Source organism: Gossypium hirsutum, chromosome D10 (genome assembly GCF_007990345.1).
Source record: "Gossypium hirsutum isolate 1008001.06 chromosome D10, Gossypium_hirsutum_v2.1, whole genome shotgun sequence".
NCBI lineage: Eukaryota > Viridiplantae > Streptophyta > Magnoliopsida > Malvales > Malvaceae > Gossypium > Gossypium hirsutum.
In genome coordinates this window covers 62,830,350-62,845,912 of record NC_053446.1, presented here as the reverse complement: position 1 = coordinate 62,845,912, position 15,563 = coordinate 62,830,350, and the positions used below count along the sequence as shown (strand labels likewise).

Below are 15,563 nucleotides of genomic sequence, written 5' to 3'. Positions count from 1 at the left end.
TGAATGTCCACATCCAATCCTAACTGCATTTTTTCTTCCTCTAGTTGTTCTATCTTCTTCCCCAATTCTAAACTCCTTTTTTCGAATTCTTGTTTGATGATTTCTATCTCAGAAGGCAAAACTTGTAAGTGTTCCTCTAAAGATCGAGCAGTTTCTGAATTTGACGCCGGGATGTTGTCGTTGATCCTTTGATCACGCCACTGACCATACTCGGGGGTAATTGTCGGACCCACGGCTAAGATCTTCATTCGACGAGTCTGGTTCCAGGCACTAGATATTTCTCGAACCTTCTTCTTGTAATTGTCCTCCCTATAGGAAAAATCACTATAAGCCAACCCCTGCGTTGCTGGTATGAATTGTCGTGATCTATACTGTCTTGATACGAGTAGAGGAGCATATCCGATAGCTCCCCATATCCCGAGCAGCGGAACCCAGTCAAAATCTCCACATCGGTACAATATCTCATCAGGAATTAACCAAGGAGCCCTCCATTCAATATCTTCATCTTGGAGATTCTGGAGTATCTCTATCCATTTTTCTTCTGAAATATCATCCCGTCTTGGCGTGGCCACCAATTCTCCTAGAGGGGAGTAGCTATCGGAGAATACCCGATAAGAGACCTTTTCGACTTTCCAGAAGTGGCTATGGAACCATGCCAATAAGAGCTGCGCGCATCCAATAAACCTTCCCTCCCCTGCTTTTCGACACGCATTTAAGGATCTAAAAGTTTCAGCGAGTATTGCCGGAACCGGTGTAACCCCTTTACTAAGCCGATCAAACAAATCAGATACAGCCTCGTCTATGTGTCCTAAAGCTTTGGGGAAAACCACTAGTCCATAGATACCTAAAGCGAAGACATCGACCCTTTTCTTTAAGTCAGGATGTACAAGCACCAAATCTCGCAAACTTTTCCAAGGAACACATTTACTGTCGCCCTTCTGTTGGATCCGGGCAGCGACCCACTGCTCGCTCATCCCAGTGATGTTCATTAATTTCTTTAACAACGGAGGGACACAAGCAGCTCTGGAATAAGCCTTGTCGACTTGAATCTTTGGGCACCGAAGCAAGGTCGTATACTCCTCCACAGTAGGCGTCAAATCTACCTTCCCAAAAGTGAAACAACTGTAGGCAGGATTCCAAAACTGAGCAAGGGCTCGGAATAAATACTTGTCCACTTTGACACTAAGCAGATAAGGTAGGTCACCGTAGTTACAATAGAACAGCTGCTTGGCCTCGACATCCCATTGATCCCAGACTTCTTTCATTTCTCGAAGGTCATTCTGGATTACACTGATACGGGTAAAATCCCACAATTCTGACACGTACCCTTCGGTAAGACTATCGCCTTTCTCCCGTTGTGTCGTTTCAGCCCATATTCGCACAGCCGCATTATCCTCTACTTTATCAACAAACCCCTTTTCCATGATAAGCTTTCTACCAAGAAACTGAACGTAAATCAACACCTCTTTTAGAATGAAGATTCCATGCAATCACAAACAAAGTAAATTAGCATTAAACACAGAATAAGATTTAAAATAAGCGACAAATAAATACAACATTCATTTAGGTAAGCACTAAAAATTTGGAGTAGCTCTACCTAGGTCGGTTCCTATGGCTCATTACATGTGGTTTGGTTCTAAAGTAGGGTACCTGAACCAGCAAATTCCTCGATCCTCACCCATTATAGGCTCATACGGACCAAGTTCGATTCAGGGGGATACATTTCCCTATGGCCATGCGGAGATGAAAATCTCACGAAGACATAGGTACGGATGTATCCCGAAAGCGATTCACTATCCCATGCGGAGGTGAAAACCTCACGAAGGCGTAGTTTCTCACTCCCACTTAAAAGGGTGTGACCAACGGTCATGCAATGCAATGTGCAGAAAGATACAAAAACTTAAACTAACACAGCAATTATAAACCATAACGATGAAAATTGTAATAAAAGCAATGAAATGCGATGAAAGGATCGTATATTTAAACCAAGTTTTTGATTTTCGACAAAAAGACAAAAAATAATCAACTCGTGGCTCGACTCACTTATTTTCCCCAGCGGAGTCGCCAAGCTGTTGACACCATTTTTTTTGACGGAAAACGGGGTCGACTTGGGTTTTTTTAAAAAAGAAACGGGAGTCGCCACCAATCTTTTTTGAGGTGTGATTGGGTCACCTTGAAAAAGGATGTTTTTAATAAATAATTTGATTTTTATTAAAACAACGGTTTTGGTCTACGAAATTTAGAAAACGGGTACGGGGGTCGGTTACGCACGAGGAAGGATTAGCACCCTCGATACGCCCAAAATTGGTACCTAGTTGATTAGCTAATGTTTTGATGTCGAAAATTGAGAACTTGAAGGAATTAAAAATACAATCCTTGTATAAAAAAAAATTGAAAAAGAAGCATATTTCACGTTATTCGAGAAAGAGAGTCATATCCAGTAAGTTAGAACACGATGTCTCGAATTCCCGATACGCGAATGAAAAATGTTTATTTAAAAAATTTAGCCCTCTCGGATTTAAACGAGATCACGACCAGTAAGTTAGGACGCGATTTTTTTAAACCCCGAGATCATTTAAAATTTGAGTTCAAAAAGATTCGTACATTTAGATTTATCGTGAAAATCGAAACCCAGTAAGTTAGGGTACGGCCTTCTCGAATCTAAACACGAAATATTATTTATTCAAAACCAATTTTGTTAAATCGAGTATAATAAAAAACACGAAAACCGTAACAAAAAATACGAAAGCAAATTACATTTTTTATGCATGGTAAAACCATAATGAATATGAAAGTATAAAAAGTATAAAAAAAAAATACGAGCAATAACAACGATATAAAAAGGCCAAATCTACAACATAAAAATAACAAAGCATAAAAACAAATGAAATTAAAACATTCATTCAAAATAAAAATGAAAATGAAAATGAAACAAATAAATAGTAAATACGATTAAATATAAAGATATATATAGGCAAAAATTAAAATGTATGTATATATAAATATATATATATGTATTTACAAAGGTTAAAATATGTACATATATATATTAAGAAAGGCATAAATATTACAAAACATAAGAAGGTATGTATGTAGATAAAAAATATACAGATGTGGATTATAAAAATAAAATAAGATAATATATAATATACGTATTTCAAAAAAATAAATAAAAAAATAGATATGAAATAATAATATATATAATATATATGTTTTAATTATATATATATAGATAGATATGTATATAAAAATGAGTGTTTACATATTAGATAAGTTAAAAAAATACGTATATGCATAAAAACAATTATAATAATAATAATAACAATAATAATAGTAATAATAATAATAAAATTGCTAAAATATGGATTAAATCAGAATAAAAACGGAAGTACTGGGCGAAATCAAAATAAAAAACAAAAAAGGACCAAATTGCAACGCGTGCTGAAAAGGGAAAGGCCAAAACTGCAAGTAAACCACAGGCCCAAAACGCAGCGTTGAAATGGGCCAAGTCGGAACAAAATGAAATTGCAGGGGCTAAATTTAAAAAAAGAGAAAATAACGAAAAAGGGATCAAATTATAACACGCTGCCAAATCAGGGGGACTGCGCGCGCAAATAGTCCAAAATCTAAAAAAACGCGGATCCTCCGGGTCGGGTCGGGTCGACACGCGGGTATAGTCGATCGAACGACACCGTTTGGACATTGGTGCTCCAGGTGCAAAACGGCACCGTTTCACTTCATTATTTAAATAAAAAATTCATTTTTTGCTTCATTTTCGTCCGAAATTTCAGAACACCCCCCTTTTTGTTTATTTGAGCTCTGCTAGGGTTTCAAAAGAAGCCCATCCTTGCCGTCATCGCTCCACCACCGTGACCGGTGGCCATCGTCGCTCAAAAGGGGATTTTTCAGTCGGGCTTCAGACACCTTTTAAAGGCCATACCACCGAGACGTAGATACACCGAAGGGAGGAGGCTTTCGGCTTCCTTCTAGGTCCGATTCCGACGATGGTGAGGGATCCACGACCGTCGGAGGCTCCGATCGAATTCCTTTTTACTCTTTTATTATATGAAAATGAAAGAAACAGAATCGAAAGAAAGAAAAATGGGTCAACCTTCTTTTCAGTTTTTTTTGCTCTTCGATTTCTTGATATTCTCTGATGTTAGTGGTGTTTAAAAAATATTCCCTCTGTTAGGATTGTAGCATTTGTATATCAACTATCTTTCCCAGAATTGAAGAAGTCCCCTCTACAATGGTTTGCAATCGGTTTCTTTATACCGAAACAAAAAATGAAAAATCCCCATGTACAAACTGATCTCCTTTAGGCTTTATAGCCGATTACAATATTAAGAAAATGTGGCTACTGTTGCTTGCTGCCTTGCTCTGCTCTGTTCTTTTTCTTTTGATTGCAGGTGCAAGAGGAGTTGGTGGTGGCGTGTGGGCAATGGCAGAAAGCAGGTGAACGGTGGAGCAGGTGAGGAGGCCAGGGGCAAGGACGTGCGGCGCTAGGCTAGGGTTAGGGGGATTAGGTTTCCTTTTTTTTTTGGATTTGGGCTCCGAATTTGGTTCTCGGGTTTGGTGTTTGGGCTCTATTAATTGGGCTGTACAATTATCTTATTAGATTATCTAAGTAATAAATTATATCTCATTAAAAATATTTCACATATTAAATTCCGTTACCTTTTCTTAATAATACTTTCATCAAATCTATTAAAAAAAACTTAAATATACAATTAAAACTATTTTAATAAAACATGTTAATTTACCATTAAACTTAAAAATAAAAAGCCCTAAAGATATTCCATTGACCCATAAACATGTCATGTTCACATTCTCAAATATGGAAACTTAATAAATAAAATTTTCCAACTTTATTTGACAGTCGAGAGTCAACCAAAAATTGAAAACCATTACAAATACGTCATTCTAACATACAAAATCACATCACCAGTACTGCTAATTTGAAACTTCGGTTTTCTTCTACCGTGGTATAACCAATTGCTGCATTATATTTCAAAATCTTGATTTACATAATCATTGTATAGCAGGTCTGGGAAAAAGAAAGTGCTCTCCTAAAGGATGCAGATTGGAGTTTTCTACTGAACAAGATTTTTGATGCCACGAAGCACCAATGCTTGGAAAGTAGGTTTTGTTAGTATCACATATACTTAAATTTTTGTATTATGTTCAATAGATTTTCTTTCTGAATTATATTCTTATGTCATTTTATAGCTTTTTTTTATTTAATGTTTTTTTTCTTAATTTCTGATTACAAACATATGTCTTACATGCTATAATTGTAAAAAAAATTGTCGAGGATATTCCATACAAGTAATGCTTAATAAAATTTTAAAATATCTACCTTCAAAATTGTGATATTTGAATTATTTGTACAAACAATTTTATTGATTGAGTCTTAGTTTGATTGATTTGGGTATTGTTATCAATGTAGAAGAATGTGTGTTCAAGTGCGCTGAAGTGCATTATCCTCCTATTTATAGGTTGAGAGGGGCTATGAATAATTCTAAGCATTGTATAAAAAAGAGCAGATATGAAATTATTTTAAAAAAAAGTTTTATCAATTTTTAAAATAAAGTTTTTAGAGGGAGAACTTAGTGGAGAGATCTTGATTTTATGTGTAAAAGTGTAATTTTTATACCGATGTGTGATACGACTTAAATCAATGTTTTTTCTAGATTAAATATAGTGGGGTTTTCTTTTTAGCTAGGCAAGGCTTAGAAATTAAATTGCGTAAATAATTGGTAAGTGCGAAAATTTTCAATTATTTATGATATTTTTTTCCCTTGAATTATCTAGAAAATTTCTGATTAATGAAATTATGGGCACATTTGTATTTTCCATATTATTTTGCCTATTAGGTTAATATAGGGGAGATGTGGACTTATTTGTAATTATGTTAGGCAGCCGCTTGGTTATGAAGGACGACTCAATTGGACCACTCTCCCATTGTCGACGGGAACCTCATGGGTCCAATCCAACATAGAATTGCTATCTACTGACAAGTTGGTCTATTTTGTCTGAAATAGAAAGTTTTTCGATTTGTGAAAAATTATAAAATAAAAATTTAAATGTTAAAATATGTTCTAATTCCTTACATATTTTATATATTTAAAATTTAGTCTTTTTATTTTTTATTTTTTAGAATTAATCTTTCTATTTTTCGAGTTTAAAAATTCAAGTTTAACAGTATTAACATTTTTCTATTAAAATTTTTTATGTGATATTTTGAAATTTTAAAAAATAATAATTTGAAAATGTGAATTAGTCATTTCTTTTATTCATATCAAAATATTTTAAATTAAATATCTTAAAATGATTTTTTAATTGATCACATTTAAGTATTTAACATATTTGGCCTTGATATTTATATAGAGAGAAAGATAGATGATATATCAATCAATATTAATAATCTCTCTCTATAATATATATATATATACCAACTCTAAAATTGAAAAATAGTAATTTAATTTCTATGGGATGATGGTTAAATTTTTTATCAAACATGTACCCGTCTAACAAAGTATTTATGAACAACATGTTTGCTCAGGCCTGACTCGACTCGAGATATGTGCTTCCCATCTTATCCAAATATAGCCCGTATAAAATTAAAAGATTTCAGGCTAGGCTCAATCCTCCCATATTTACTTTATTTTTTTTTCTCAAAACTTAAACAAAACAATAGGTATTTAATAATGGGAATAAATTATATTAGGATGATTCTAAAAAGCATAGTTATTAGGTACCAATAAAATAGCGCCATGTCATTAAATTTTAAAGATAATAAATTATTATTAAACAATAATGTATACCTAATATATTCTCCAACTTATTTAAAATTTAATTAATTTACTCAAAATAATTAGTTTTTTAAATTATAAACAAACATCTTTTTTTTTCTTTTTGTACAAATTTTAATCATTTTTTCTTTCATAATTAGTTAATATTTTTTATTTTTGTGCAACCAATTTTTAAAAATATTAGTAAATTTTATGCAATTTTTTCATGTCATTGGCACATAGTTTTGGTAATTATTTTACCTTAAACCTTGAACCCCGAGGTTCAAGGTTCAGGTTGAGGGTTTAAAGATTTGGAGTTTAGGGTTCAAATTTAAGATTCAAGGGTTCAGGGTTTGGGTTCAAGGTTTAAAAACTTAGGGCTTAAAATTTGAGTTTGGGGTTCAAGGTTCAGGATTCTAGATTCAGGGTTCAGAGTAAAAAATTATCAAAATTATGTGTTAATAACATGGAAAAAATTTGTTGAAAGAGACCATGAATAATATGGTGGAAAAGATCCATAAAATAATTTATCCATAGATGAGTGTATAATAATAATTTAATGTCTTTAAAATTTGATGATGTGACAAAATTTTATTGGTACTTACAAACTTTAGCTTTTAGAATCTTATTTCCTTTAATAATATATTATACTCATTAGAATTATAAAATAATATTAACTCACTCAATTTAATATATATATATATATATATAAACCACTTCATCTAAACTTGATTTTATTTGTCGATGACCATCACCAATACAAACCCGAAAACTTCGTTACGGTTTCGGAGTTTAGATTATACGGACCCACTAAGCTGGACCATACATAAAAACCATGTAGACAATGTTAACGATTAGTAAGAGGAAGAAGAATTTTGGTTTCGTAATGTTTACCCTCCTGCAAACATAAAACATTGTCTGGTATGATACAAGGACAACTAGCAACATTGAGAAGAGAACATTACAAAAGGGGGCTACATCATATAATAAGTGTGCGTTTTTATTGGAAAACCCATATGAATGTTTCCATGACCGTGAGGAAACATCAAATAAATTCATGTAAGATCTCCCAAAGAAGGAAAGTGTTAGGAGAGCCAACGAAGAGAATGAATGAGGTGGTAGGAAACGTGATGTTAAAAACAATGCTGCCCGAAAGGTCACAGTGTTGTAAAACCAAAACGAGGAGTATTCAAATGTCCAATCATCTTTTTTGGAAACGTCCACTGTGGAGGGACCGGGTATGGGTTCAGTATTGATGTCGGCTTTATGCAAAAATATGTGGGAAGTGAGAGGCTGATCTTGACTTATAGAGAGACTTGGAATTTCGTGGATGGACTTTCATCAGGCTTCTTTGGAGGGTTTAGAGAGGCTTCGTAAGTGGTTGTTATAATTAGCACTATCGCTACTAGAAATGTGTTACGCATCTAATGTACCATACCCTTCTTACTTGACCTGGTCTTGTTGCCCATTTTTGAGACCGTGACATCTTGTCTTTTAAAGATTCGATGTGGAATGAAGAGATGGAGGTATTGGGAAGCGAGGAAGAGGAACCACTCAAACCTCCTGCTTTGCTTAGCATATCTATAATCTTATCCGCTTGCCTTTCATTCCATGGGTATTGTGATTGGATATCTAGTGCTGTCAATCCCTCCAAATTTTTGGCATTGATTTGGTCTCGCCTCATGTGTTCCAGCAATACGTTTACCACCTGTTAATAAAATATTCATATAAGTTACCCTTTTATCATACATATATACTCATCAATAACTGACTTAATGACAAAAATTAGCATATACCCGAGGTCTGTTTCTGATAGCTGCAATGTGTAAAACAGTGTTGCCATCAATGTCTGGCCAACTCAGTAGTTCTTTCTCCCATCGGGGTGACTCATACCAGCGTCTCATAAGCCACCCCACCAAGACTTGGAAAGCTTCGAACATGTCGTTTTTCACAGAAAGATGGAAAACCGTCTCATCTCGAACAGTCATATCTTCAATAGCCTCAGGAAAAACCTCAAGAAACTTTTTCAAAAGATTCAAGTTTTCATTTTGAACCACATGATGCAGAGGAGTGAGGTCCTCCCTACCTTTGACACGGACAAGGCCTTCATCAAACCTGAGGAGTCGAAGCACTGCATGAGTTCTGTGATTTTGCAGAGCCAAGTGCATGGGGCTAAACCCAGCTTGGTTTAGCTTTCTTGCAAAAGTTGGCTTTAATTTGATCATCTCCATCATAAACTCAATATGCCCGGCAGAGGCAGCTACATGCAATGGAGTATGAAAAAAAGGCACATCATCAATACGCTCTAAAACATATGGATCATTCAGAATTTTTAGTTATTTGCTTAAGGAACGTTAGTTTGATTTCTTGTTTATTTGAAATCCAATAAATTTGTTTCACAGTTAGAGCATATCCCTATTTTGAAGGGAATTGTTAGTATTCTGATTCTCAGAATTGATATTTTTGGAAACAACCTACGTTGTAACTCAGCTATTTAAAGGGCTGAATACTGAATAACTTAAAAAACATATATATATACAAATAAAAACTATTCTCTGCAGTTTCTTCTCTGTTAAAGCTTTAAACTCTTTCTTGTATTGCTGCAACTGCATTTTTATGAATCCAAACTAGTTAGATTTCTTACACTGTATCGATGCAAACTGTACGTACAATCGTTCTTTGCCTTTACGGATGATTTGAGATGTTTGAGTCAGCACCTAATTCAATAATATACTGGAAAATCAGTAGTTAATTAATGATTAAATTACTTCATTTAATCAAATCATAACATTTACCCAACAACTATATCGAAATAACAAACTAGTTACCCTTAATTACACTTACGCTTCACAATTTGTGGGATCCTAATAGCCTATCGATCAAGGAAATTTTGCCCTAATTGAAATGGGTTTAAAAGCTTATTAGGAGGGTTCAAGAACTCAAATTAATTCTGAAAAAATATAGGCAAGAACCAAGAAATAAAACAACCCCCTTTCTTGCACATAGGCGCACGCACCACCACCCATGGTGGCCAAAATTGGTGCTGAATTTTAAAACGGTTTGAGATCTCGTTAAATTCTGGAAAAATACCTTTGAAATCATTTAAAATCCCCCAAATTCAAAGTTTGTAAATTTTGATTTTTAGTGGACAAGATTAATTAAGAAATTAAAGAGAGAAGAGACATTACCCAAGCTGGTCGAGAGAAACGACAATTCAGAGAAACGACAATGCACTTTCTTGGCAATGTTCGGGATCGATCTTGGAGTTCAAGATTTCAGATTTGAGGCTAATTTTAATGAGGAAAAATGACAACAATATGGTGGAGAATATGTTAACGAATCTTGTGGCAGAAAGAAAAAGAAGAAAGAGATGGTAAAACTAGGTGTAGGTGACAACAACAATGGGAGAAAGAAAGAAAATTGAAGAGAAAAGAGGAGAGGAAGTGGTGAACGGCTTGGGTAGGTAAAAGTTGAATTAAAGGCTAAAAAATACAGTAAAAAGTTATATTTATAGTTAGGGTTCAAGGGTACGGATGGCACACACATTAAAAAAACAAGGAATTTTGTAAAATTTAATTATTTCACAAAGGAAGGGATTCAAACTTGGGACCTCATTTCAAAATTTACAAAATTTACCAATACCTCATTTATTTTCTAAAAATGCATAGATAATCTTAAAAATTAAGGCATGACCACTCTCTCTCGATTCCCAAACCTGATTCTACTAACCTCCGATTTTCGAGATGTTACAATTTAATGCTTAACATTTCAGAATAAATTTAAAAAATTCAATTTATTTTAGAATACCTAAAATTATAAATTTTAATTGTAATTAGATTACATCTTTTGTGCAAATCAAAATCAACTTACCTTTAATCTTAAAGGGTATTTAACTAAATTATTGCAATTAGTGATATTAACCTATGCACACATCCAGTATTTTCGATTTGATTTATTAATTATCTTTTTGAAATTTCTCAATATGCATTCATTTAAAAAATAATAATAATTATGTTTATTTTCTTTAAATTAAGAGTTATTTTTTTAACTTCATCAATTATTTATTTATTTTATTATTTTTCACATGTAATTATCTTATTAGATTATCTAAGTAATAAATTATATCTCATTAAAAATATTTCACATATTAAATTCCGTTACCTTTTCTTAATAATACTTTCATCAAATCTATTAAAAAAAACTTAAATATACAATTAAAACTATTTTAATAAAACATGTTAATTTACCATTAAACTTAAAAATAAAAAGCCCTAAAGATATTCCATTGACCCATAAACATGTCATGTTCACATTCTCAAATATGGAAACTTAATAAATAAAATTTTCCAACTTTATTTGACAGTCGAGAGTCAACCAAAAATTGAAAACCATTACAAATACGTCATTCTAACATACAAAATCACATCACCAGTACTGCTAATTTGAAACTTCGGTTTTCTTCTACCGTGGTATAACCAATTGCTGCATTATATTTCAAAATCTTGATTTACATAATCATTGTATAGCAGGTCTGGGAAAAAGAAAGTGCTCTCCTAAAGGATGCAGATTGGAGTTTTCTACTGAACAAGATTTTTGATGCCACGAAGCACCAATGCTTGGAAAGTAGGTTTTGTTAGTATCACATATACTTAAATTTTTGTATTATGTTCAATAGATTTTCTTTCTGAATTATATTCTTATGTCATTTTATAGCTTTTTTTTATTTAATGTTTTTTTCTTAATTTCTGATTACAAACATATGTCTTACATGCTATAATTGTAAAAAAAATTGTCGAGGATATTCCATACAAGTAATGCTTAATAAAATTTTAAAATATCTACCTTCAAAATTGTGATATTTGAATTATTTGTACAAACAATTTTATTGATTGAGTCTTAGTTTGATTGATTTGGGTATTGTTATCAATGTAGAAGAATGTGTGTTCAAGTGCGCTGAAGTGCATTATCCTCCTATTTATAGGTTGAGAGGGGCTATGAATAATTCTAAGCATTGTATAAAAAAGAGCAGATATGAAATTATTTTAAAAAAAGTTTTATCAATTTTTAAAATAAAGTTTTTAGAGGGAGAACTTAGTGGAGAGATCTTGATTTTATGTGTAAAAGTGTAATTTTTATACCGATGTGTGATACGACTTAAATCAATGTTTTTTCTAGATTAAATATAGTGGGGTTTTCTTTTTAGCTAGGCAAGGCTTAGAAATTAAATTGCGTAAATAATTGGTAAGTGCGAAAATTTTCAATTATTTATGATATTTTTTTCCCTTGAATTATCTAGAAAATTTCTGATTAATGAAATTATGGGCACATTTGTATTTTCCATATTATTTTGCCTATTAGGTTAATATAGGGGAGATGTGGACTTATTTGTAATTATGTTAGGCAGCCGCTTGGTTATGAAGGACGACTCAATTGGACCACTCTCCCATTGTCGACGGGAACCTCATGGGTCCAATCCAACATAGAATTGCTATCTACTGACAAGTTGGTCTATTTTGTCTGAAATAGAAAGTTTTTCGATTTGTGAAAAATTATAAAATAAAAATTTAAATGTTAAAATATGTTCTAATTCCTTACATATTTTATATATTTAAAATTTAGTCTTTTTATTTTTTATTTTTTAGAATTAATCTTTCTATTTTTCGAGTTTAAAAATTCAAGTTTAACAGTATTAACATTTTTCTATTAAAATTTTTTATGTGATATTTTGAAATTTTAAAAATAATAATTTGAAAATGTGAATTAGTCATTTCTTTTATTCATATCAAAATATTTTAAATTAAATATCTTAAAATGATTTTTTAATTGATCACATTTAAGTATTTAACATATTTGGCCTTGATATTTATATAGAGAGAAAGATAGATGATATATCAATCAATATTAATAATCTCTCTCTATAATATATATATATATACCAACTCTAAAATTGAAAAATAGTAATTTAATTTCTATGGGATGATGGTTAAATTTTTTATCAAACATGTACCCGTCTAACAAAGTATTTATGAACAACATGTTTGCTCAGGCCTGACTCGACTCGAGATATGTGCTTCCCATCTTATCCAAATATAGCCCGTATAAAATTAAAAGATTTCAGGCTAGGCTCAATCCTCCCATATTTACTTTATTTTTTTTTCTCAAAACTTAAACAAAACAATAGGTATTTAATAATGGGAATAAATTATATTAGGATGATTCTAAAAAGCATAGTTATTAGGTACCAATAAAATAGCGCCATGTCATTAAATTTTAAAGATAATAAATTATTATTAAACAATAATGTATACCTAATATATTCTCCAACTTATTTAAAATTTAATTAATTTACTCAAATAATTAGTTTTTAAATTATAAACAAACATCTTTTTTTTTCTTTTTGTACAAATTTTAATCATTTTTTCTTTCATAATTAGTTAATATTTTTTATTTTTGTGCAACCAATTTTTAAAAATATTAGTAAATTTTATGCAATTTTTTCATGTCATTGGCACATAGTTTTGGTAATTATTTTACCTTAAACCTTGAACCCCGAGGTTCAAGGTTCAGGTTGAGGGTTTAAAGATTTGGAGTTTAGGGTTCAAATTTAAGATTCAAGGGTTCAGGGTTTGGGTTCAAGGTTTAAAAACTTAGGGCTTAAAATTTGAGTTTGGGGTTCAAGGTTCAGGATTCTAGATTCAGGGTTCAGAGTAAAAAATTATCAAAATTATGTGTTAATAACATGGAAAAAATTTGTTGAAAGAGACCATGAATAATATGGTGGAAAAGATCCATAAAATAATTTATCCATAGATGAGTGTATAATAATAATTTAATGTCTTTAAAATTTGATGATGTGACAAAATTTTATTGGTACTTACAAACTTTAGCTTTTAGAATCTTATTTCCTTTAATAATATATTATACTCATTAGAATTATAAAATAATATTAACTCACTCAATTTAATATATATATATATATATATAAACCACTTCATCTAAACTTGATTTTATTTGTCGATGACCATCACCAATACAAACCCGAAAACTTCGTTACGGTTTCGGAGTTTAGATTATACGGACCCACTAAGCTGGACCATACATAAAAACCATGTAGACAATGTTAACGATTAGTAAGAGGAAGAAGAATTTTGGTTTCGTAATGTTTACCCTCCTGCAAACATAAAACATTGTCTGGTATGATACAAGGACAACTAGCAACATTGAGAAGAGAACATTACAAAAGGGGGCTACATCATATAATAAGTGTGCGTTTTTATTGGAAAACCCATATGAATGTTTCCATGACCGTGAGGAAACATCAAATAAATTCATGTAAGATCTCCCAAAGAAGGAAAGTGTTAGGAGAGCCAACGAAGAGAATGAATGAGGTGGTAGGAAACGTGATGTTAAAAACAATGCTGCCCGAAAGGTCACAGTGTTGTAAAACCAAAACGAGGAGTATTCAAATGTCCAATCATCTTTTTTGGAAACGTCCACTGTGGAGGGACCGGGTATGGGTTCAGTATTGATGTCGGCTTTATGCAAAAATATGTGGGAAGTGAGAGGCTGATCTTGACTTATAGAGAGACTTGGAATTTCGTGGATGGACTTTCATCAGGCTTCTTTGGAGGGTTTAGAGAGGCTTCGTAAGTGGTTGTTATAATTAGCACTATCGCTACTAGAAATGTGTTACGCATCTAATGTACCATACCCTTCTTACTTGACCTGGTCTTGTTGCCCATTTTTGAGACCGTGACATCTTGTCTTTTAAAGATTCGATGTGGAATGAAGAGATGGAGGTATTGGGAAGCGAGGAAGAGGAACCACTCAAACCTCCTGCTTTGCTTAGCATATCTATAATCTTATCCGCTTGCCTTTCATTCCATGGGTATTGTGATTGGATATCTAGTGCTGTCAATCCCTCCAAATTTTTGGCATTGATTTGGTCTCGCCTCACGTGTTCCAGCAATACGTTTACCACCTATCAATTAGAATATTCCTATAAGTAACCCTTTTATCATGCTTATATGCACATCATTAACTGGCTTAATGACAATAATTAGCATATACCCGAGGTCTGTTTCTAATAGCTGCAATGTGTAAAACAGTGTTGCCATCGATGTCTGGCCAACTCAGCATTCTTTCTTCCAATGGGCAGACTCGTGGCGGCTTCTCATAAGCCACCCCACCAAGAGTTGGAAAGCTTCAAACATGTCGTTTTTCACAGCAAGATGGAATATTGTCTCATCTCGAACAGTCACGTCTGCAATAGCCTCAGGACAAACCTTAAGTAACTTTAATAGTTTAGTTAAATCAAGCTCTCATGATCTCAAAAATATAAAATTTATAAATAAAAAAAACTTAAAGATTATTTACCAATTGAAGGGCAAAAGTTGAAAGCTCCAAAACCCTAGAAACTGTGGAGAAGAAGATGGAGAGAAAAATGTTTTGTTTTTCTTTTCATTTTAACTTTTATACTTTAATTAAACTTAACTAATCATAATTAATTTATTTAATTAAATTAAGTTGTTGCTAAAAACACATTATAAAAAAAATCAAAAAAACAAAAGTCGTTGCAATATATATAATTAAAAATGACTTTAATTTGTAAAATCGTTACATATACTGTAGATGATGAAGATAAACACAAAATCACGACTTTTATTGTTACAATAAAATTTTAGCAACAACAATACAATATTTAGTAACAACGATTTTGTCATCATCTAATACCATATGATGAATTAAAATGGATTATTTATCATTTGA

At 32.3% G+C, this 15,563-nt stretch overlaps 1 protein-coding gene across 1 annotated transcript; it reads right to left on the bottom strand.

The window, feature by feature from the left end:
* Positions 1-7,500: 7,500 nt before the first annotated feature.
* Positions 7,501-10,334, bottom strand: LOC121222560 (ankyrin repeat-containing protein BDA1). Its single transcript, XM_041103565.1, has 4 exons — positions 9,983-10,334; positions 9,439-9,511; positions 8,591-9,054; positions 7,501-8,502 (listed from the first exon to the last, which is right to left on the bottom strand). Exons 3-4 carry the CDS (start codon positions 9,026-9,028, stop codon positions 8,200-8,202), a joined length of 741 nt encoding a protein of 246 aa, XP_040959499.1. The 5' UTR covers positions 9,029-9,054; positions 9,439-9,511; positions 9,983-10,334; the 3' UTR covers positions 7,501-8,199.
* Between the last annotated feature and the right edge of the window lie 5,229 nt (positions 10,335-15,563).

Coding starts and splice junctions, on each gene's coding strand:
- LOC121222560 (XM_041103565.1), bottom strand. CDS start 9,028: ATGATGGAGATGATCAAATTAAAGCCAACTTTTGCAAGAAAGCTAAAC. Junction 8,503..8,590: donor CTATCAGAAACAGACCTCGG/GTATATGCTAAT, acceptor TTTTATTAACAG/GTGGTAAACGTATTGCTGGA.